Source organism: Gracilinanus agilis, chromosome 1 (genome assembly GCF_016433145.1).
Source record: "Gracilinanus agilis isolate LMUSP501 chromosome 1, AgileGrace, whole genome shotgun sequence".
NCBI classification, from domain to species: domain Eukaryota; kingdom Metazoa; phylum Chordata; class Mammalia; order Didelphimorphia; family Didelphidae; genus Gracilinanus; species Gracilinanus agilis.
The window spans coordinates 210,944,916-210,969,685 of record NC_058130.1 but is presented as its reverse complement, the minus strand read 5'-3'; the positions used below and the strand labels follow the sequence as shown (position 1 = coordinate 210,969,685).

Genomic DNA, 24,770 nt, shown 5'->3' with positions numbered 1-24,770 from the left:
TTAGGCAAATAGGGTTCAGTGACTTGCTCAGGTCAAACAAGATAGGAAGTGTTTGAGGTCAGATTACTCCAGACCTGGAGCTCTGACCACTGTGCTGCCGAGATGCCCCAATAAAGCATTTTTGAACACTGAAATTCAAGAATATGGAAGAAATTGCTAAAGAATTTTCCCATCTCATTTCCAGGGCCAATTTTTCAAGAAGAAAATTATTCTCAACAATAGGTAAAGAAGGAATGGCAGGTTAATCATATAATTCTTTCTCTAACTTCCCATGTAAAACAGCCTGTTAAACACACAGAACCAACGTGCCATTTTATTTTCTTTGAGAAACTGAACTTGAAGGCTTTCTCTTAGGTATTTATGAATCAAAAGGTCCTTTTCCATAATAGCTCATGATTTGGTCTGACAAATCATCTTAGCTCCTCAACTTTAACATGCTGCCCAAAGAGGTGGTCATTATCTGCCACTATAGTCATTATAATTATTGAGTGCCTACCACATGCTAGGCACAGGAATGATTGCTGAGGATACAAGGAAATACAAGACAGTCTCTGCTCTTGAGGAGTTCACAGTCTAATGGGAAGGACAACAAGCAAATAGCTATGTACGAACAAGCTCTATAATCAAGAGAGGGAACGAATTGATGTTAAGATCAAGAAAGGCTTCTTGTAGAAGATGGCATTTTAGCAGGGACCTGAAGGAAGTCAGGAGACAGAAATTAGGGAGAATATTCCAAGCAATGGGACCAGCCAGTGAAAATGCTTGAGTTTGGAGATAGTGTGCCTTGCCTGAAGGAGGTCAGTATGTGGAAGTCCTGGGGGGAGTGGAGGAGGTATAAGAAGGGAAAAGAAGGAAGACAAATTGTGGACAGCCTTTTTTTTTTTTTTTTTTTTTTTGGCCTTTTACCTTCTGTTTAGAACACCTCTAAGATAGACAGACATGGGTTAAGTGACTTGCCCAGGGTCATACAGCTAGGAAGTATCTAAGGTCACACTTGAATCCAGGACCTCCTTTCTCTAGACCTGGTGCTCTATCCATTGTGCTACCTAGCTGCCCTTGGGTTTTCCTGAATGGCGGGCCAGGTAGGATGTTAGGCATGGCTTTAGGAAGATCACTGGCACTGTAGTGGAGGATAGGTTGTAGCAGGGAGAGAGCTGGGGCAGGGAGCAAACTACTGCAGAAGGGAGGGGTCTAGTCTGAAGTGATGTGAGGGGCAGAGGAGGTAACAGATATGGGGGTTGGGGGTGATGGGGAGTGAGTAATCAAGGATGACATCGAGATTCAATTCAAGAAATGTTTCTTCAAGCCTACGGAGGCAGGTGAGCTTGGTGGCCTTGGAGGCTAAATAGGAATGGGGAAGAATTCAAGGGCGGGAAGATCCTGAGCCCTGTTTTGGGCATGATGAGTTGAACATGTGTGTGGCACGTATGTTGTGAGAGGTTTGGGAGGCAGCTGGAAATGCAAGAATGGAAGTCAGTAGGGGGTCATGATCCAAAGTAGAGAAGGTGATTTGAGAATCAACAGCAGAGAAACGATCATTGAACCCATAGGTGCTAAAGAGATTATCAAGTGAAAAAGGAAGAGAAGAAAAGAGGGTCCAGGACAGACTCCTGGAGGATCCCCACAGACAGAAGAATGAGAAAAAGATTCAGAATAGGCAGGAGGAGAAACAGGAGGAAGTTGTTGTTCAGGCACTCTGTGTGACCCCATGGGGTTTTTTTTTTGGTAAACATACTAGAGGGGTTTGCCATTTCCTTCTCCAGCTGAGAAAATGGAGGCTAACAGAGTTAAGCAACTTGCCCAAGGCCACATAGCTAGGAAGTGTCTCAGGCTGGCTTTAAATTCAAGTCTTCCTGACTCTTGGCCTGGTACTCTATCACCTGTGTCACCTAGCTGCCTCACTAAAACTGAGAGAGAAGATAGTGAGAAGTGAGTGATCAATGGTGTCAAAGGCTGCAGACAGGTCAAGAAGAAGCCTGAGGATTGAAAAGGGGGATTAGAACTGACAAGAGATCATTAATAACTTTTGAGAGAACAGTTTCAATAGAACGAAGAGGCAAGACCAGAGAGTTTAAAGGAAAGAGAGAGAGAAGGAAATAGAAGCACTGATAGCAGATGGCTAAATTGTCAAGAAGCTTGATATTCCTTTAACATGCTGAAGGGGGAAGGCGTTATAGGACAATAGCTAGTTTGGATGGATGGAAGGATCAAGTGAAACTTTTCTCTGTCTCAAAGACATAGGAGCATATTTGTAGGCAAGGAGAGATGGAAGAGAGGGGAGAGGGTAAGGATGAAGGGGGGAATTTTCTGGAGAAGACAAGATGGAACAGAAAACTGGTGCACAGAGAGGAGTTAGGCGTGGTAAAGATAGGGTGCCTCTTCATGTGAGATAAGGGTCAGTGAGAAAGAATGGCAGAAGGTTCTGGGGGGATGTGGGGTAAGAAGAAGCAGGGTGATGGGGGGGGGGAAGCTCTCAGAAAATGACAAATATTTTCCAGTAATACAGGACATGGTTCTTAGCTAAAGGGAGGGATTGTAGGGGGTGTCACAAGAGATCTGAGTAGAAAAAAAAATGAGCTGCAATGATAAAAGAGATAGTGAGCTAGAAAGGGGTAAAAGAATTGCCTTCCTATAGTGAGGGCCCAGTTGAGACTAACAGAAATTTTTAATGGATTCAGTCAGTACAGTTTTGCGATTTCCTCTAGTCTTTGTTCATCTATAGAGACAGGATAATAAGGGAGCCCAAGAGAACAATGCTGAATTCTGAAGACAAGATTCCATCTGGATTTTAGTAGGAATCAACTTAAACTCCAGTGAAACAGATTGAATAATTTCTATTTTCTGCCTAACCACAATTCAAGTTAAACATATTCAGCATTTTCCTTGTGCCCCTTCTCTGACCAGCTGCCAAAACGGAAATGCTGATATTGCCTGGAGATGACACACCAGCGTTTTCTCAGCAAAGCAAGTTAAACAAATGTTGACCTGAATTTCTATTAATTAAACACTAAGACTCTCCCACAGCTGTGTCTCTAATCCCTCTGAAAGTGAAAAAGTTATAACAAAGCTTTTAAATATATATGTATATATGTATACAATTCATACATACATGTGTATATTTAAATATGAAAAGTTTGCTACTCTTTACATCTACCTGTTAAGAGCTATTCTGTGGAGATCTCTTTATCATCTCTGATAATCTGATGACAGTTTAGTTGATAAGGAAATAAGGACAGGACAAGGGAAATGTCTTTTACTTCATGTTTCCAGCTCTGGCTCTAGGAGCATGGAGTTTATTATATATGTTTCAAGACTCATTTCACACAAAAGAACCGCCCCCCCCAAAACTTTGCAGATGCGCAGAAGTTACAACACAAAACATTGGCTTCAGAATAGACCAAGACCAAGGCTGAATTTTGACTAGGTTCTTATCAGAAAGCCAAGTTGGGGAGTATATTGGCCTTGGCTATAACAGGCAGCAGCATTCCTTGCTGTGGTAAAAGTGTTAACCCTTTAAATTCAGGTTTGATAGGAACTTAAAGCTTTTCAATAAGGTCACAATACATTTCAACAAGAAATCACAAGGACCACAAAAGGGGTCAAAAGAGGAGTCTCAGATTTTTATCTATTCTCTTATTGGCTTCCCACACTATTTGGCCTTACAGTGTTCACAATTGGTGAGGAAAGAATGAAACTAAATTGCAATATTTTTCTGGAAATCAGGTGTTAATCACTGAGGAGAGAAGAGACGTGTTACCAAATTAGCAATATAGTCCAAAGATTTGACTAAGGGGAATTTATGTGACAGCTTTAAAAAAGTCCATTAAAACTCCCAAATGGAAAAAAGAGGAGGAAAACATAGTCAGAATCTTGTTGAAGTGAATCTATAAAACACAGAATGTTTAAAAAAAAGAAAAATGTGCCATTTTAAGTACCATTCCCAAAGAACAAGTACAATCACAGTTCCTGAAAGGCCTATGTAAGAACAATAGTTGCATCAGATTGTTAGGATCAAGTATTGTATTTCATCATTGTGTTTTAAATTTACCAGCATTTCTACTTCAAACCTTTATTCACACATCTAGAGAAGGAGAAGAGAAGGATTAATATTTAAAGAAGTTGATTCAAAGGCTTCTACTTCCATTGCAATAAAAAAATATATTAAAAAATATCACCAACAATAATAAGAGCTGGCGTTTTATGTAACACTTCAAGATTTGTAATGGGCTAAGGAAGCTAGGAGGTGCTGTGGATACAAAACACTGGACCTGGAATCAGGAAGATTTGAGTTCACATCCTGCCTCAGATACTTCCCAACTGTGGAACCTGGGCAAGTCTCTTAACCTCTTAGCCTCATTTCCATCATATATAAATTGGGATACAGATACTCTTAACTCCAGAGTTATAAGGGATTTTTTTTGTCTAGGGGGAGGATAAAATAAGATAACATCTGTAAAAAATTTTAAACATTATGTAAACTCTCTATAAATTTAAAACACTATATAAATTCTATTTTGTTGTATTATCAACTCATTAGATCCTCACAAGAATGCTGGGAGGTAGGTGTTATTAATGACCTCATTTAACAGATGATAAAACTAAGACAAAGAAGTTGTAATAGGCTGAGGGTTGCACAGCTACTAAGTGTCTGAGGCAGAATTTGGATTCAGGTTTTCCTGACTCCAAGTACAACCACCACCTGTGAGGTTAATTAAGCAAGTCATTTTGTCCTTGTGGGCCTCAGTTTTCTCATCTGTAAGATGACAGGATTGGACTTGATATCTAATACTCTTCTTAGCTCTCAAAATTCTATGATTCGGTAATGCAAAAGGCCATTCCCTAATAGATAAGTGATAAAAGGAGATGAATTGTTCTCAAAAAAGAATAATAAACTATTAAAAAATAATCTGCACGACCATCTCCTAATCGTTAACAATAAGAGAAATGAAAACCAAAACACTTTTGAGATTTCCTATCAACTGTGGCAAATTAGCAAAAATGACAAAAGATGACAATAGTCACCATTGAGGGGTTGTGAAAGATAGGTATACTAATGCACTGTGAAATGGTCTATTCATCATAGAAAGCAATTTGGAATTATGCTACTAAAGTGATTAAAATATCCATCCATTGTGACCCAGACTGATATGAGATCACTCTATCCAACAGTTCCAGGGATCTGATATGGGACAGTTTAGATGAGAAAGAAAGATACTGGAGACGACCGTCTGTCTGTCAGCTCAGGTCTGCTCCATCTGATCCGCAATGAGCCTGAGATTTTTATTATATACAATAGTCAAAAAACCCCTTTCACACAAAGCACACACGAGTTTGCGGCTGTGCAGACACATCATAGTTACAGAATTACCTCACTTTCTGACGTATATTATACAAAAGCTTTTCTCATGAGGTATGCTGGATGAGAAAAAGTTTCAAGGCTGAATCTTATACTTTATTGGGTGGAATGCAAGTGGTTGGATGAGGTCTTGTCTAACTTTGTCTAGTTCTGACCTTGGTTAGTCTGGGAACAGTTTTGAGCCCAAGAAGCTTAATTTTCTGCATTTCTATCTTGGAGAGAAACTGTTAACCCCTTAATTGCTGATTTGCTAAGAACTTAAAGTTTTCCAATAAGACTATAATTATTTCCAATAAGAAAAGGTGTGGATCATAAAAAGAATCAAAAGAGGAGTCAAGATTTTTATCTTAAATAACCCATCCAGTCTGGTTCTGACTTGCAGAGTAGAAAGGTCAAAGCACAGCCTTGCTGGACTGCATTGATCTTTTGATGGGGTTCAGATAAAATATCTATTAGGGACTCTGTTTCTCACAATGGCTTCCAACATGCAATTATATTTATTCTATATTTTATAGTACATATTTACTACATACATGCATAGTACATACATATGCACATGCACACATACACACAAAACAAGAAAGTCAATAAAACAAGGAACATCAAGAAGAAATATTTTTATTTGAGATCAACAAATGGTAGTAGACTGAAAAGAAAGAGGAGAAAATTACCAAGTACAAACAAGGAAGAAAACAGCTTGGCCAAAAGGACTGACAGAATACCTGGAAGCAACAATGCAAGAGATCTTGAAAAGTGACCCAGCCACCTGTGTTCATCATTAAGGGAAGATTTTACATAGATCTTCAGTGTCTACAGGGCTTTGGCTTCAGAGTGGAATCCTCTTAGGGTCATTAGCAGCTCATGTAAGGGAACAAGTACTTGGACCCAAAGAAATGCTCTAAACATCCTTTTCCCTCAGGGTAGAAGACCAAGCAATGTGATGGAGCAGAATTGTTCCTCTTCCATGGAATGGAAGATTAGGGGTCACAAGGCACAGGGAGAGGTGGAAGGACAGCAGATTAAAACCAGATAAAGAAACAAAAGAGAACTAAGCAGTTTCTAGGTGTCAATGGTAGAATGAAATAAAGAAATAGAAGAGAAAAGCCAGAGGAAATGGTCCCTTGTTGAAAAGGTAAAAGGGTCTTGAGTATGGGGGTGAGAGAGGCCAGTGTGAAGAAGAGAGGTCAAATCTGTCCTCAGGCACTTCCTAGCTGTGTGGCCCTGGGCAAGTACTTAACTCCAATTCCCTAGCCTTTACCACTCTTCTGCTTAGAACTAGTGCAAAGCATTGATTCTAAGCTGGAAAGTAAGGGTTTAAAAAAAAGGAAGAAGAGGGAGGGGCAGTTTTCTAGACTGAAGCATACAGCAATGATGAAGGGCATTTCCCATCTTACCATACTTCCTCTCCTCCTCACCTGGACATACTCATACTCACCTGAGGGCATTCAACTCATCATTGGACACAAACAAGCTCTGATCAACTGAACCGGTCTGGGACTTCAAGATTTTCAGCTCCACCTCCAACTAAGAAAAAAAATACCAAGGAAGGAAGAAAAGTTAATATGCTGGTGATTACTTCCAATCCACACCTCAGCAAAGAAGAATTAAGTTCAAAGAGTTTTCTAGATCAATGTCCCACATCTCTATTTCCCTCATCCTATACTGTGGGATCCTAAAGAAAATTAACTCACATGGGCTGATGAACAGGAAAACAAACTCCTATATATGGAAACAAAGATTCTAAAAACCTGAAGATCCCAAATTTAACCTGACAAATTCAAGCTCTTCCACTTCTTTAAAATATCAGTGACTCTGTGGTACAATTGAACATAACGGACTTCTCCACTAGCAGCAATGCAAGGATCCAGAGCAAAGCTGAGGGACTTAGAAAGAAAACCAGCCACATTCAGAGGAAGAACTGTGGGAGGAGAAATACAGAAAAAAAAAAAAAAAAAAAACAACTGCTTGAACACATGGTTCAATGGGGATATGATTGGGGATGTAGATAGTAAACTATAACTCTAGTCCAACTATCAATAATATGGAATTAGGTCTTGATCAATGATATATGTAAAACCCAGTGGAATTGTGCGTTGGCTAAGGGGATTGAGGGGGGTTTGGGGAGAGAGAAAGAACATGAAGCATGTAAATATGGGAAAATATTCAAAATAAAAATAAAAACATAATACAAAATATCAGTGACTAAATTAATTTGTATTTTTGTGTGTCTACAAGGGCCCTCATTCATTTCTGAGCAACTCTTGCAAAGCTAAAAGAGTAAGTTTTCACATGCCTCAAAGCAGATTGGAAGAAAAATTACTTCAATCTTATTTAATTATTTGTATTTTGAGTTAAGCATCTTGATCTTAGGAATGTCATAAAAATGTGAGCTGTTGATTGATATTTTTGTTTCCTATTATAATCAATGGAGGCCAAACAGAGATAGACCAAGAACAAGTGACTATTCTACTACTATTCTTTTATATTTGATATTTAATGTACTATTGTGCAGGTAGACAAAGGGAAAGCTTAGTGTAACTGAACAAAAGTAATGAAATGTAAAGCTTATCTCCTGTAGACTGACTGACAGCATCTTTGAGATGAATCCAACAGCAGAAAATAAAACATGAATGACTTTTACTTCATTTTATTCTCATGCAGGTTTGATTTATTATATGAGGTCTCTATATTTTGAGAGCTTTTAATTCCAATTAGTTTAGAATTTATGAGTATTCAGCATGACAACATCAATCAAAACTGTCTTTGAATTCTTATGGAAAAATGTCATGTCCAGGCAATTGTAGAAAATAGGTTTGTTTGAGATGATGCTCCAGTGCTAGCTAGCACAAATTATCTTTTGAATGCTTAGGGCATTTTCAGGTTTGTATTTGTAATGTGGAGATCTTTTATTTGTTGGTTTATAAAAGATAGTTTCAGGTGTATAATTCTTGCTATTGGAAATTATCTGTCTAGGTATTTTAGAGGTAATATATTTTTATAATTGATTGCTATGAGTAAAGTATTATTTAACAACAGCTGTTAGAAAAAAATGAATGGTAGTCTGGCAGAAATTAGGTTTATAGGAGCAGCAGGATGGCTCAGTGGATTGAGGACATGCCAGGGTTGAGAGGGCCTAGGTTCAAATCTGGCCTCGGACACTTCCTGGCTGTGCAACCCTGGGCAAGTCAAAACCCCCGTTGCCTAGGCCTTCATTCTTCTGTTTTAGAACCAATATGCAGTATTGATTCTAAGATGAAAGGTAAGATTTAAAAAAAAATTTTTGGTTTAGACTAACAGCTCACACCATACACCAAGATCCTTTACCTAGATATAAAGTCCTACATCAAAAACAAATTAGAAGAGTGTGGAAGAAATTACCTTCCAAATCTATAGATAGGAAAAGAGTTCATGACTAAACAAGTAATAGAGATGCCTACAAAAGATAAAATGGATAATTTTGATCAAATAAAAATGTAAAAGTCTTTGCACAAATGGAGTTAAAATTAGAAAAGAAATATAATGATGGGGAACAAACTTTCCAGACAATTTTACAGATAAAGTCCTTACATAGAAGACATATGAAGAATTTATTCAAATTTTTAAAACTAAGAGAGCCATTCCCCAGGAGATAAATGGTCAAAAGATATGAGCAGACATTTTTCTATGAAAGAAATTCAAGTTCTTGACTCATGTTTTAAACAATAATGTGAATCATTAATAATTAGAGAAATGGAAATTAAAACAACTTTGGGGTTCTACTTACATTCATCAGACTGACAGAGTTGCCAAAAAAAGACAGTAAGAAATATTAAAGGGGCTCTCAGAAAACAGGCAAATTAGTGCAATGTTGATGAAGCTGTGAATTGTTCCAGATATTCTCGAAAGCAATTTGGAATAATACCCCCAAAGTTCCTAAACCATGAATACCCTTTGACACAGCTACTAGGCCTCCATTACAAAGAGATCAAAGAGAGAGAAAAGGATTTAGATGTACCAAAAGTATGTATAGCAGCTTTTTGGAGTGGCCCCAAACTAGAAAATCAGAGGCTGCCCTATTGGGGAATAACTAAACAAATTGCAGTATATTGGTATAGGGGAATAACACAGTGCCTTAAAGATCTGATAAAATGGATAGTTTCAGAGGAAAAGAAGATTTCTAAAAGCAACACAGAATACAATGAGAAGAACCAAGAGAACATTAAGAAGAAACACAGTTTTGAAAGATTAGAACTCTAATCAATGCAAAGACAAACCAGGAATGCAGAAATCTGAACATGAAAAATTATACTCATTTCCTTTAAGAAAAGAGATTAATTTGCTAAGTGCAAAAAGACAGGCATTTGAGCATGGTCAATGCGAGAATTTGTTTTGTTATTTTATATATGTTTATCATAAGGGTTTTATTTTTCATTTTGTTGATATTCACCAGGGTAGGAGGTAGTAAGTAGCAGAAAGAGTATAAATGCATGTAAAATAAATGTTTATTTTAAAATGATAAAATGGGTAAAGAAAATAGAAAAAAAAACCTGTGGTAATGTTGCATAGTTTCTATTCTTTCCTTGAAAATCAGAATTGATTGACAGAACCAGTTCTGTTAAGGATGAGCTTTCTGTAATTCCAATGACAATGAAAATCCATTCCATTTTTGTAAACAAATCTGCTTGACAACCACTTGTCTGATGCTTTTTTGGGTTGACATATTGTTTGAGTTTATGTGGATAGTGGCCAGTTTGAGCCTTTTGGTTCCATTCTTAGATCCTATTTCATAGGCTCATTCGAGAGGTCAACCAATATTGGTTATTATAACAGTGATAATTATCTTCAACATTATCTCATTCTCAACATTTTTGACAAGGCTAAAGTCACTATGCTGCTATTAGTGTTTCTTTACTATTTAATAAAATTGTGCATGTTTGTAGTTCTGTTGACTATGATGAACATGAATATTTAGGTTAGTGTTATATCCAGGGGGTGGTGAGCAATGCAGCTGTAGTGGAACACCAAAGGTTGCACCCAGACCCAGGCTCAGGTTCTGCACACTACATATAATTTGTTCAAGGCTGTGAGCTTCATTATTCATCTGTTACCCACTACTTCCCCCAGGGCTAACAAGCTCCTGTTCTCCTGTTTTTGGCCATTCAAGGAAAAAGGCGGAATCAGACTTATAATAAGGAGAAAAAGCAAAAGTGCTCTGCTAACTAATTCATGGGCAACTGTTTTAACTACCTTCCTTAATATAACTGCCCTGTCATTCTTTATACTAATAACTTTTGTTTATTTTGTTCCTTGTATCTGACAAAAAAAAAAAAGCATTTAATTAATGCTTACTTATAACCAGGTTTAATGCAACAAGGGTTAATGCAACAGAGATGTACAGGCACCACAATCTTCCCATTACAGCATTCATGGAAAAAATATTCATAACAACACTCTTCTTTCCATAACATTTTTCAGTTTAATAAAGCTTTTTCCTTATAAGCAACATGAACTTGGTAATACAAATTGCCATATCCCCAATATATAAATAAGGCTTAAGGACTAGTTTCAAATCTGAATTTTTTGGCTCCAAATCTAGTGAGCTTTGCACTATACCATATTAACTCAATTAAATTAATCATTTAACTGCTTACTACATGCAAAGGCTGTGCTAAGTGCTGAGGCTCTAGCATGGGGTATGCCCATGATCTCAATTTTTGTGTTTACAGAACACACAATGATGTTTTAATATTTGTTGGGTTCTGAGAATTTGGAGAGAGAATTAAGGATGTGCTAAAGGAGGAACCTTGGTTCATTTTTGCATTTCACCCTTCCCAGATCTAGCCATATGAGTATAATTCTGAAAGTACACTGCTACATTTCTTTTAGGAAAGAGTAATTCTGAATGAAAATGTATGCGTCAGAGTATCTCTTTAATATTTTCTTTTCTCAAATTTGTCTTCAGAATAGATACAATGGTTAGACAAACTTTTTATTAGACTAATTAGGGTTTTCAGCTTGGGAGTTTAAGGTGAAGAAGTCAATCTTGTGGAAAATGTTCACCTTGTCTAACAAAACACACTCAAGAACCCAGAATAGAGCTATGCCAAAACCACTGGACCTTCTTTTTTCTGTTAAATAATTGCATACTTCACTCCCTTCCTCACGAATGGGCCATTTCTGCTGTAGATTGGTCCTTTAGGTTAACATCTTATAATTATTTAAGAAAAAAACTTATAAGGAGTAGTAATAATCATCAATCAATGCTCTACTGATGGGCAAGCATACAAATCATCATTGCTGGTGAAGAGATAATTTTGTAAATTTGTTTCTTCCAATTTTCTTATAAAGAGGTCTACCTACATTTAAAAGAGGCCTGATAATGGTTAAAAACAAACAAACAAAAAACCCAACCCTTCCTCACAGATTTCATGGAGAGTAAGGGAGGAAAGGGAAAAGGAGGGCTGCTTTCCAGCCTCCATCCAGCACTATCAGCCTCTTCTCCCTCAGTGCTTTATTCGTTTGTAGCAACTGCGACTAGTAATTACATCTCTTAATTTAGGAGAGCGAGTAGGAGAAAGGAATATAAATTCATGTATTAACTTTAGAGATTGGAAATGGAGAGAGTGAACCTACTCTCCAGGAGATTATATTTGGAAATGAAATAGAGCGACATTTGGTATAAACTTGAAAAATTGCTCTCTTTAGCAGCAGCGGGAGCCAAAAGACCACAGAGCCAACTGTATCAGAGTAGAGGCTTAATGTGAGAGGTTATGTGTAAGGCGTGTGTATACATTTAAATTAATATTATATTGTATGCACATGTGAGCATGATCAAAAGACACACCACTCATAAAAATCTCTCTTAGGATCCTATTTGTTTAGAGACCATTTTTAGCCAGTTAAAGGATCTAGACATAGCAATAACCAACCATCCAGTGTGAATGGAGCATGGGACTCTGGATAGATGTGATCCCATTCATTTGTCCATTTTTTAAATTCTCATTAGATGACCAATATGGACGCATGTTTTACAAGATAATACATGTATAACCCCAGATCAAATTGCCTATCATCTCTGGGAAGAGGGAAGAAATGGAGGGAGCAACACAATTTGGATTATAATCTAGGAAAATGTATGTTAAAATTGTTATAGTGTGCAATTAGGAAAATAAAAATATCTAAAAACTTTTTTAAAATTCTCATTAGTATGGATAGATAAATATTTTAAATACAAAAAACAAACAAACAAAAAACACAAAACAACCACACCTGGATGATGAGTAATCTATTGTCTAGAATCTTTAATAGGCTGAAAGTTTAAATATTTTTTTTAAACACTTACCTTCTGACTTTGAATTATTAATGTGCATTGGTTCAAAGGCAGAAGGGTGGTCAGGGCTAGGCAAGTGGGGTTGTTTGCCCAAAGTCATAAAGCTAGAAAGTGTCTGAACCCACATTTGAACCCAGGACTTCCTATTTGTAAGCCTGGCTGTCAATCCACTGAGCTACCCAGTTGCCCCCAAATACTCTTTTTTAAAAAAATCTTTACCTTCTGTCTTAGAATCAATAATATATATTGATTCCAAGGCAGAAGAGTGTTAAGGGCTGAGAAATGCAGGTTAAGTGATTTGCCCAGGGTGGTATAGCTAGTAAGTGTCTGAGGCCACATTTGAACCCAGAACCTCCCATCTCTGGCCTGACTCTCAATCTACTGAGCCACCCAACTGCACCCAGCCCCTGAATAGTTTTTTTTTTTTTAAACAAACAGGAGTTTAATGGAAAATTTTATTTCATTTTCTATAGAGTTTGCAAGTCTAGTATGTAAATAGGATTCAGATTTACTTTTTTTTTTTTTAAACCCTTAACTTCTGTGTATTGGCTCCTAGGTGGAAGAGTGGTAAGGGTGGGCAATGGGGATCAAGTGACTTGTCCAGGGTCACACAGCTGGGAAGTATCTGAGGCTGGTTTTGAACTGTAGGAAAATATAAGTGAGGTAATGGGGTCACCAGGGATATTACAATAAACTAAGTGTGTTTGTGGGAACACACTCTAGGATTTATGAGAGACTGGACCAGGGTGAAGAGACCAGAGTTTACTGGATTTCCACAGGAATGGCAGTTGATCTTAACTGTCACACAGCTTCCACTAGACCAGAGTATAGTAACAGGCTAACAAGGTAAAAGGGACTTAACAGCTTTAATTATGTTAGACTAAAAGGTGGGAAAGGATTTCTATACTTAAAATCTAAAGGATAAAACCACAGGGCAATGGGAGGACTTATTCTACTCTTATCTAAGTGATCTAAACTAACAGGGCCCAAGGAGCTGTAAATGGAGTCTCTGGGTTTCTGTGTCAAACCTGGAACCTGCCAGGCTTGAGTACAGCTAGGACTTTGTGGCTTTGGGATTCTCACTGCAATCCACTGATGATCTCTGGATGCCAGGAGTTAAAGTTGTCTCAGGAACCAAGTAGAGAGGGTTCTGCTTGAATCACTGTCCTCCAGTTTTCAAACTTCTCCTCCTCTCTTGGCTCTGTAGATTTGTCCTTTTCTTAGATGCCACACACAGGATCCCAGGGGAAATCAGGAAGCAGGGTGTCCTTTGCTCTGAGGTCTCCCAGGCTGGCAACAGTTTTGCCCACCACTAATGGAGTCCACACTCAGGGCACAGACAGACTTCCTCCTCCTTCATTCCAACCTGAAATTCCCAGCTCCAGCTCCTTCCTGCTAGGTACATTTTTTTTTTTTTTATCCTGGGACTCCATTCTAGGAGCATAGGGCCACAACCAGTAGGCAATGGGTCACAGAGTCGCTCAGGGTCACCCAGCTGGGAAGTGTCTGAGGCCAAATTTGAACCTAGGACCTTTCGTCTCTAGGCCTGGCTCTCAATCCACTGAGCTAGCCCAGCTGCCCCTACTTTAGGTTGCAGTTTCTTTAGCAGATTTAGTTTTTACAGGGTGGGGTTGCTAGCCCCACGCCCAACCCTCCTCCTTTTTTCATCTGGCTAGGGACCCTCCCTAGCCCAGGAGTGGTAAGGGTGGGCGATAGGGGTCAAGTGACTTGCCCAAGGTCACACAGCTGGAAGTGTCCGAGGCCAGTACAATTTAATTCCTAATAACTAGCTAATCTCATCTTACTCATAACAGAACCTAGGACCTCTAGGCCTGGCTCTCAATCCACTGAGCTACCCAGCTGCCCCCAGATTCACTTCTAACAAGTGTTAGACAAAAGCAATAAGGATTTGTTTCCTTTGGGTAAAAAGGAGTATAAAATTAATTTTTGTTCTGTTTACCTGGTAGCAATGATATTTCTGTCTCCAGCATTAGCCTGAGGGAAGTACTTGTGGTCTAGTAACAGGAGAGGTTGGGGCAAGATTCCTAGAACTGAGTCAGAGAAGGTTTCTGGAACCTGGTAGATTCAGTTCTTATATGCTCCTTGTTTAATCAATCAAAAAATGTTTCTGAATGTCTCTGTGCCCTGCACTTAAAATGATACACCTCCAGTCTGTATATTTGGACATGTGAGGGCCTTTGAAACTACATTTCCCATGATTCCTCATGGCAAACAGGAAGAGAGGGGTTAAATCTCCTGGGTGAGGAGGAAGTTGCTCTCTTAGCTACGAGCCAGTGATACAAAAGGTAAAATAGCTGAGGCGGCAGTATGAATACTTACAGACCCAGGGTCTAATGATTTTTATCTCTATCGGCATGGCTTTAATTAAAATACTAATTTCTATTATTATATCAGTCTTTATCATTTTTAATCGTAACAAGTCTCTGTTGAACCTTATGTAGTCCAACCAGCTAGAGTCTTGTGGAAGCAGATGAGGTGTGTCTGAGGGTCGTGGTGACTAGAAAACTACACATATAAACAGTAAGCCGGTTTGGCAGTAGGAACTAATGCTAGCAGTGTAAAAGTTGGCCTATTTCCAACACTTTGAGCTTCCTGTGTATTTCCCAGTCAATTGACGGTTATTGCGGACCCCTAATTTTTGTACTACAACAGGTGTGCAACAAGTGATGCAGTTAGGCTGTCCCCATGACAGTATCAGTTTTTGTTTTCCCCTCAAAAACACTGAACAGAATTTCTAATGCTGGTGTGATAGAATAAAAGGCTCCTTTTAGGGCTTGTAACTTCTTAGTGAGGAGAGGGAGAGAAAGGAAGGAAAATGAAGCCTGTTGAAGATTCTCCTGTGTGGTAGCCTGTAGCCACTCTAACCACTGTGACTGATGTCTAGAGTATTAAGGGGAGGTGCTGTGTATTTTGTATTTGAAACTGTTCATAAAATCATATAAGAGCACCTCTCTCTGTTCTTGCCTTCAAGCAGTTTGCCTCTTCCCAAGCCTGAGTTTTTCAGCAATTTCAATATTTCTGTATTTAAAGAGTCCTTTGAATTGCATTGAGGCTGGCAGGCAAACAAAACCTCTGGGTCCACCTTTTCATTCAGACTCCACAGAGCTCACCACTTATTCATCTTGGCCTTTGACAAACTACTTCTATCCCTGGCAGTGTTCTCCCTGTCTCAGTCCATAGTTAAGCCTCCCATTAATATCTCACAATGGATTTACCACTTGCATCTCCCCACCACACACCTTTTATAACCTTATTTAAGGGAGCAGTAGCATGGACACTCTCACTATAGTATATTCTTACACCCAAAAACCACATCAGCAACACTGGTCTTGGCAAAGGGAAGGATTCTATTTCCCACAGCAACTAAGCAACTCCTGAATATATGCATATATCTAGTGTATACAAACAAGAAGATAACTCCTAGCTGGTTATTCCTGGCAACAACAGTGACTGTTGGTAATAAATAAGGCATTTATTCTTTCTTAGCTATAAGTGGCTAACTCAGTGGTTTCCTGGGTCTCTTTTAAATTTCAACCAGAACATTATAAACATGGGAAGACAAGGAAGACCTGCCGATAAGGCCGTAAAGTACTTTAAAATGCTTTTCTTCTACATCTCTGACATTATAGGCAAACTCTAAGAAATGGATTCCATATTCTCCTGTGAGCCATAGATCTGGCTCTATAGCAGAGGTAAATAAAGAACAGAAACATTTGCTCTGTTGCCTGGGTTCAGCAGTATGCTCTGAATAATGTTGCCGAAAGTGGGATCTGGCATGGGTCTTCAAAAATGGAAGGCATTTTTAGGTTACATAAATCTCTACAACCAACAATGGAAAGGCATTTTTATAAATCAGAATGAAAAGGATTATCATAAAGGGGAAGAAAAGGTAGAAGCTATTCTAGAAAAAAAATAGCATGAAGGAATTAGGTCTTTGAGATATTAATGAAGATAAGTCTCCATCCCATTAATTATATGATGATGGATATCTAGATACCTAGAGACAAGATTAACAAATGATACCTCCTTATGTAAATTCACAAATATCTAGCTAGTTCCAAAATTTGAGCCATAGATCATCACAGAATACTCCATAGGCAAATCATACCAAAATCTAGGATTCAAAAGCAGTGTGGTCACAATTTACCCCAGACACTACATACCTCTCTGATCACCAATTATGAAAGGAGATTGATTAAAATAGACACAAATAAAACCACAAGACCATAAGCTACTTTATCATACTGGAGTTTTAATTGAGTGGATGGAAATAATATAGTCAACTAAGGTCCCTTCATCAATACATATGCTTTGGACTATACTGCCCAGTTGTACTGTCAATATTATTGTGTTAAGAGTATATGGGAAAAGCTCACAAATAATATCTTACAATGGGATCTAGGGCATCAAAATTAAACTACTTCCCTTTATGATTAACCACTCTAATACAACTGCTAAAAAATAATCTGAAATATTTAAAATTCTACCATATTTAGAAAATGTGCATTGCAAGACAGCCTAGCAGTTCCAGATTTCAAACTATATTGCAAAGTGTTAATCATCAAAACAATCTAAAACTCTAAAACTGGCTAAGAAATAGACTAGTGGAATACATAGTAGGTAATGACCATACTAATCTAGTGCCTGATAAACACAAAGATCCAAACTTTTGGGACAAGAATTAACAATTTGACAAAAAACTACTGGGAAAAATAGAAAGCAACTTGGCAAAATTAGGTTTAGACTGATATCTCATACAATATACCAGAAACAGTCACAAAGAGTACATGACTTAAACATGAAGATGATACTATAAGTAAATTAGGAGAGCACAGAATAGCTTACCTATTGGATCTACAGATAAGAGAAGAATTTATGACCAAATGAGAGATAGAAAGCAATACAGAATATAAAATGGATCATTTTGATTACATTAGATGACAAAAATTTGTACAAACAAAACCAAAGTAGCCAGGTTTAGAAGAAAAGCAGAAAACTAGGGAAGAAATTTACAGTATGATTCTCTGATAAAAGCCTCATTTCTCAAACATATAGAGAAGTAAGTCAAATTTATAAAAATACAAGTCATTCCTCAATTGATAAATAGTCAAAAGATGATCAGGCAGTTTTCAGATGAAGAATCAAAGTTATCTATAGTCATATTTTAAAATATTCTAAAATATTATTTCTTAGAAAATATATTATTTCTTAGAAAATACAAATTAAAACAACTCTGAGGTACTGTCTCATACCTATCAGATTGGCTAATATGATGGAAAAGCAAAATGACAAATTTTAGAAGGAATATGAGACAATTGGACACTAATGTCTTGATGGTGGAGATGAACTAATCCAACCACTCTGGAAAAAGAGTTTGGAACTATTCCAAAAGACTAATACAATGGAAGGGAGGAAAAGGGTGGTGACAGATAGTACTTAAACCTTACTCTCATTGGAACTGATAAGAGACTGAAGAAAAGCCAGATTCCCAGGAGTATAGAATCATATTTTACCCTATAGAGCAGTGATTCCCAAAGGGGGCGCCACTGCCCCCCTGGTGGGTGCTGCAGCGATCCAGGGGGGCAGTGATGGCCACAGCTGCATTTGGGGACAATGAATAACTAAGGGGGTGGTGATAGTATGTGACAGGGGGCCCTAAGTAATATTTTTTCTGGAAAAGGGTCAAAAAAGTTTGGGAACCACTGCTATAGAGAAACAGAAGGAGAATAAGAAAGAGGTCAGGAGGAGAGCAATATATGGGAGGGAGAAGATGGGGTGGGGGGAAGGTGATTAAAAGATCCTACAGAAATGTAGGAGGGGAATAAGAAGGGTGGTGGTGGGAAGGGGTGTAATATAAAGGAAGGGGAGGGGGAGAAGTGACTAAAAGCAAAACACTGGTATGGAAGAAAAGAGTAAAAGGAGAAAGGGCAGGATTAAAAGAGGAAATCAAAATGGGGGTGGGGGGAATACAGAGATGGTAATCATGACTGTGATATAAATAGGATGAACTTACCCATAAAATGAAAGTGTACAGCAGGGTGTATTAAAAACCAGAATACTACCATATGTTCTTTACAATAACACAGTTGAGGCAGGTAGAACACACAAAGTAAAGGTAAGCGGATGGAGCAGAATCTATTGGGATTTAACTGAGACAAAAAAAGCAGGAGTAGCAAATGTGGTCTCAGATAAAGCTAAAACAAAACTAGATCTGATAAAAAGAGATAAAGAAGATAATTATATCTTGATAAAAGGCAGTATAGACAATGAGGAAATATCAGTATTTAACTTACATGTGCCAAATTGTATAGCATCCAGACATGTAAAAGACAAACTAAAGGAGATTAAGGAGGAAACAAATAGTAAAACTACACAAGTGGGCAACCTCAACCTTGTCCTATCAGAGCTAGATAAATCTAACCAAAAAAATACATAAGAAAGAAGGGAGGTGAATTAAATTTTAGAATGTTAGATTTAATAGATATCTGGAGAAAACTGAATAGGGATAGAAAGAAAAATTCCTTCTTTTCAGCAGCACATGGAACATATACAAAGATTAACCATGTACGAGGAAATAAAGATTTCACAACCAAATGCAGAAAAGCAGAAATAATAAATGCATTTTTTTCAGAACATAATACAATAAAAATCAGAATCAATATAATGGTACAAGGAGAGGTGAATTAAAAATTAACTGGAAACTAAATAATTCTTCAAAACTGGTGGGTCAAAGAACAAATCATAGAAACAATTGCTTATTTCATTGAAGAGAATGACAGTGAAATGACATATCAAAATTTATGGTACACAGCAATTTATATATTTATATTCCTGAGTGTTTATAGCAATAAAATAGAGAAAAAGAATATCATTCAATTGGGCATGCAACTAAAAAAACTAGAAAGAAAAAAAAGAAAAAAATCCCCATTTAAAAACTAAATTGGAAATCCTAAAAATCTGAGGTGAAATTAATAAAATTGAAAGCAAAAGAACTATTGAACTAATAAATAAAACTAAGAGCTTGTTCTATTGTTGGGGAGGGCAGGGAACAAATAAAATAGACAAGAGTATTGGTTAATTTGAATTAAAAAAAGAAAGAAGAGAATCAAATTACCAGTATTAAAATGAAAAGGGTGATTTCACCTCTAATGAAGAGGAAATTAAAGCAATTATTGGAAGCTATTTCATCCAATTCTGACAATAAATCTGATAATCTAGATGAAAAGGATGAATATTACCAAAAATATAAATTTTCTAGTTTAACAAAAGAGGAAATAGAATACTTAAATAATCCTATCTCAGAAAAAGAAATTGAACAAGCCATCAATGAACTCCCCAAGAAAAAAACCCCATGACCAGATGGATTCACAAGTGAATTCTATCAGACATTTAAAGAACAATCAATCCCAATATTATACAATCTATGTGGCAAAATAAGCCAAGAAGGTGTCCTACCAAATTCTTTGACAAAAATATAGTTCTGATACCTAAGCCAGAAAAAAGAGAAAGAACAGAGAAAAGAAAAAAAGAGAAAGAAAATTACAGACCAATTTCCTTAATGAACATTGATGGAAAAATCTTAAATAAAATACTAGCAAAGAAAGTACAGCAATATACCATGTAAGGATAGGATTTTTCCAAGGGGGATAGTACAAAACGACCTAGAGAAGGCAGTTGTTTACAGCTGTTGACAGTTGAGACCAGAGAGAATTCTGGGAATTTCTCCAAGGAGGAAGGAGAGGAGAGGTCTTCAGGAAGGGACTGGGAAGAGGGAGAAGGACATTCCAGCTCAGATCCATTCCTGAGGGCTTCCTGAGGATCTTTCTTTTGGAAATTGAAACCCTGATTCCCTGATCAAAGCCATTCCATCACATCTTACCCATCACGACTTCAACCATCAAGTCAGCTAAGTTTGGACTCCATTTTGGAAAGAACAAAAGGTTCAAGAATATCAAGGGAACTAATTTTTTAAAATGTGAATGATGATGGCCTGGCAGTACTAAATCTTAAACCGTACTATAAAGCAGTAATCCTTAAACAATCTGGTGTTAGCAAAGAAATAGAAGGGTGGATCAGTGAAATAGAGTAAGAATAAATGGCCTCAGCAATCTAGTGTTTGAAAAACACAAAGATCCCAGCTTTTGGGATAAGAACTCACTATTTGATAAAAACTGCTGAGAAAATTGGAAAATAGTATGGCAAAAATTAGTTAAATCTCATACCCTATACCAAGACACAGTCAAAATGGGTATATGATGTAAACATAAAGAGTGATATTATAAGTAAACTATGGGAAGGTAGAATAGTTTACTTGTCAGATCTATGAAGAAGGGAAGTTTTTATGGCTAAACAAGAGACAGAGAACATCACAAGATGTAAAATTAATTATTTTTATTATATTAAATTAAAAAAGGTTGGTTCCAACAAAATCAATGCAACCAAGATTAGAAGTGAACAAACTGGGAAAAAAAATTTAATACAAATTTCTTGGATAAATGTCTCATTTCTCAAATATATAAAGAACTAAATCAAATTTATAAGAATCCAAGTTATTCCCCAATTGATAAATGGTCAAAGATTATAAATAGGTAGTTTTCTAATGAAATCAAAACTATCAGTAATCATATGAAAAATATTCTAAATCCCTCTTGATTAGAGAAATGCAAATTAAAACAAATCTGAGTTATCACCTCATACTTATCATATTGGCCAATATACCAGTAAATGAAAATAATAAATGCTGGATTGGATATGGCAAAATTAGGAATGCCTGCCTTTTGATCCAGCAATACTACTACTGCACTCCTTGAGAAATTGGCTAAACAAAATGTGTTATATGATGGTAATGGAATACTATTCTGCTATAAGGAATGACGAGCAGGATCATTTCACAGAAAACTGGAAAAACCTACATGAACTGATACAGGATGAAATATGCAAAACCATCAGAACATTATACACAATACCTGAAATATTGTGGAACAATCAAATATGATAGACTTTGCTAATAACAGCAATATAATGAACCATGACACCTCTAGAGAAAGAACTGCTGGAATATAAATACAGATGAAAACATGATAAACATGTTTATTTGAACGTATGATTTGTTATCACTTACAAAAATGAAAAATATGGAAATTTTTAAAAAAAGAAATGATGTGCAGGACAATTTGAGAAAAAAACTGGAAAGACCTACATGAACTGATACAGAGTGAAATAAACAAGGAAAAAACCCTACACAGCAACAACAATATTGTATGATCGACTATGAAAAACTTACCTACTCTCATACAATTCAGGACAATTTTGAAGGACATGACAAAAAATGCTATCCTCCAGAGGAAAAAAATAGCATATTATTTTTCCTTTCCTTTCCTTTCATTTGTGTTTTTATTTTGGGGATTTAGTTTTATGCGAGCATTCTCTCACAACAGCCCAGATCAAACTACTTACCCATCTCAGGGACGGGTGAGTGATGAGAGGAAGAGAGACAATCTGGGTCTTATAATTTCAGAAAACAAATGTTGGAAATTGTAATGACATGTAATGGGGAAAAGTAAATAAAGTTTTTAAAATGAAAAGCAGTATGCTTTCAGAAAAACCTGGACTTCTCTGAACTGATGTAAAGTAAAGGGAATAGAACTAGCAGAGTAGTAAGCACGATAATAGCAAATATTGTATGATGTTTTCCTCCATTGGAATATAAGCTTCTTATGGGCAAAAACTGGATATTTTTGCTTCTATTTGTATTAGTACACACACAATAAGCCCTCAATAAAGTTTCCTTGTCTTGCAGTCCTCCAATAAGAAGGACCCTGATATCTCCTGAAGTAGTCAATTCTGCCTTTGGATATATTGGTGAAGATTTTCCTAACATGAAACTTAAATCTGATATTTTTAACTGCCACCCTAGTACTGCCTTCTGGGACCAAATGGAACAAAACTAATTTCTCTTCTCTCTGACAGCCATTCAAATACTTGAGCAGAGTTATTAGGTTTCCCAAAGTCTTTTGCAAATTAAACATCACCAATTCCTTCAAATGATCACATACTAAGTATCTAAACATTTCTTTAATTGTAACATATGTGCGTCTCTATCTATCCGTATAAGGTTTTAAAGTTAAAAAAGAAAATGATGGCTTTATTACATATCTCCTTTTTGTTATAGAAAGGTAAAAGCCCTTAACCTCTTCTTTGTGCTCCCATGGTATTTCTTTGTGCCTTTCACATACAGAAGTCTATTGACTACATACATGCTAAAGAAATAAACTAATAAGTTTTTCATAACTATTGACACAAAAGAACTTTGTGTATCTTTTAGAAACAGAAGAGTCATAAAGAAACAGTGTTTCCTACTGTGCTGTGGACCAAAGAAGAAAATAAGGACTAGTCAGTTGCAAGAGGCGGTGACCAATACAATCCCTTGGAAAGAAGCAAGCCAATGGGAACCATGTTATGTGGAGTCATCTTCTTGGTTTGAGTCTGGAAGTCTAAATATGTTTTCCAATAAATAATACTACTGTACACAGTTTTTGAGTTCCACAGTTTTAAAGGTTGTCTAACACACATTAAAAGTTGAGATTTCTTGACTGGCCTAGGGAACCTAATCACCACTATAACACTGTTTCTACAGGGAAAAAAAATCTTCCCCACCCCACCCCCAGTTATGACCAATGCGTGGAGTTGGTTTCCTTTAATATACTTATTTAACATGAAGGGAGATATGTTTTTTTATTTTCATTTAAATTATTTTAATTTTAATAACAATGTCCAAAGTTATATGATCCAAATTGTTTCCCTCCTTTATTCCCTTCCCCCCTTCCATAGCTGGCAAGCAATTCAATCTGGGTTATACACGTATTATCATACAAAACATTTTTGTAAGTAAATGATCTTATAAAAAATGGGGAAAATACTGAAGAACAGTAAATTGAGGACTGTTTGCATATCAAAATAGGAATTAACCTGCTACTAAATATCTCATTACACCATTATAATTAAGCTGTCACTGCTGTTAAATAACAAAATAAGAAAACTGGCATGGTCCTTACCCTTCCAAGAGGAAGCCTCTTGTGATCTGTCCTGTTTTCCTGCCCACCCAGCCCCTGTTTCAAAATCTTTAATTTTTCACCTCAAGAGATGATGATTTATCTGGACATGTCAGCAAACAGGTGGCAATGGCACTCAAGGACAAGGCTATTGAGAAATGAGTGAGAGACTGCATTTAACTGCTCTCTATCACCAAATACCAATCTTGGGCTCTTCCCTGACCTTTTTCTCCTCCCCTGGGGGAAGAAGGAAAAACAACATATATGCTCCATGAAATTTACTAACAAACATCATCCCAGCCCTCAGCAGAAATAGAGAAGAGGCTGTCTAATGAATGTTTTCCTGATAGAGCCAGGTTGAAACTGTTGTAAGCAGCCAGTCCTCATCCCTTCCATTCTTGTCTCTGGGAATTATCTAGAGTACTGGTTTCCTAGCTTTTATCCCAGTCATCTGTGATGGGCTGAGGTAGGAAGAAAGATAAGCACAATAATCAGAAAATTGAATGAAGCATTTCTTGATGTGATCATCTCACCAGACTACTAATATAAATAATCATTCTCCTCACAGGATGGCACAAAGAAGGCATTTACTTGTTTGCTTCATCTTAAAATGGTTCATTCTGAATCTGCCTTCCAATTCCTGGCTCCATACCTTTTGCTCACTCTATTTCTTCAATATGAAATACCTTCTTTGCTCCTTTTCTGTTTATAAGAAGCCAGGTTAATTCTAACCTTCTCCATGAAGAAGTCCATAGCAATCTCTTACCACTTAAAAAATTCCTATGGAATTTGTTATTAACTGGACCATTCACCTAGCCTTATGGGGCCTTATGTTGCTATTATAGCATGTGTAAATATGCACACATTTTCTCTCTCCTACTAGATTGCAAACTCTTTGAGGTCATGGATATGTCTTATACCTTAAATTCCCCACAATAACTTTAAGTAACGAGTGTGTGTGTGTGTGTGTGTGTGTGTGTCTGTCTGTCTGTCTGTCTGTCAAGCAAGCATACAATATACAATATACTTCCCC

At 37.0% G+C, this 24,770-nt stretch overlaps 1 protein-coding gene across 1 annotated transcript in view; it reads right to left on the bottom strand.

The window, feature by feature from the left end:
- The window catches only part of MAD1L1 (mitotic arrest deficient 1 like 1), a 941,076-nt gene that overhangs the window by 399,380 nt on the left and 516,926 nt on the right, over nucleotides 1–24,770 (bottom strand). The window contains exon 15 of the mRNA XM_044659988.1: nucleotides 6,792–6,880. Coding sequence (XP_044515923.1) covers nucleotides 6,792–6,880 — 89 coding nt within the window. The remainder of the gene's footprint in view (nucleotides 1–6,791; nucleotides 6,881–24,770) is intronic.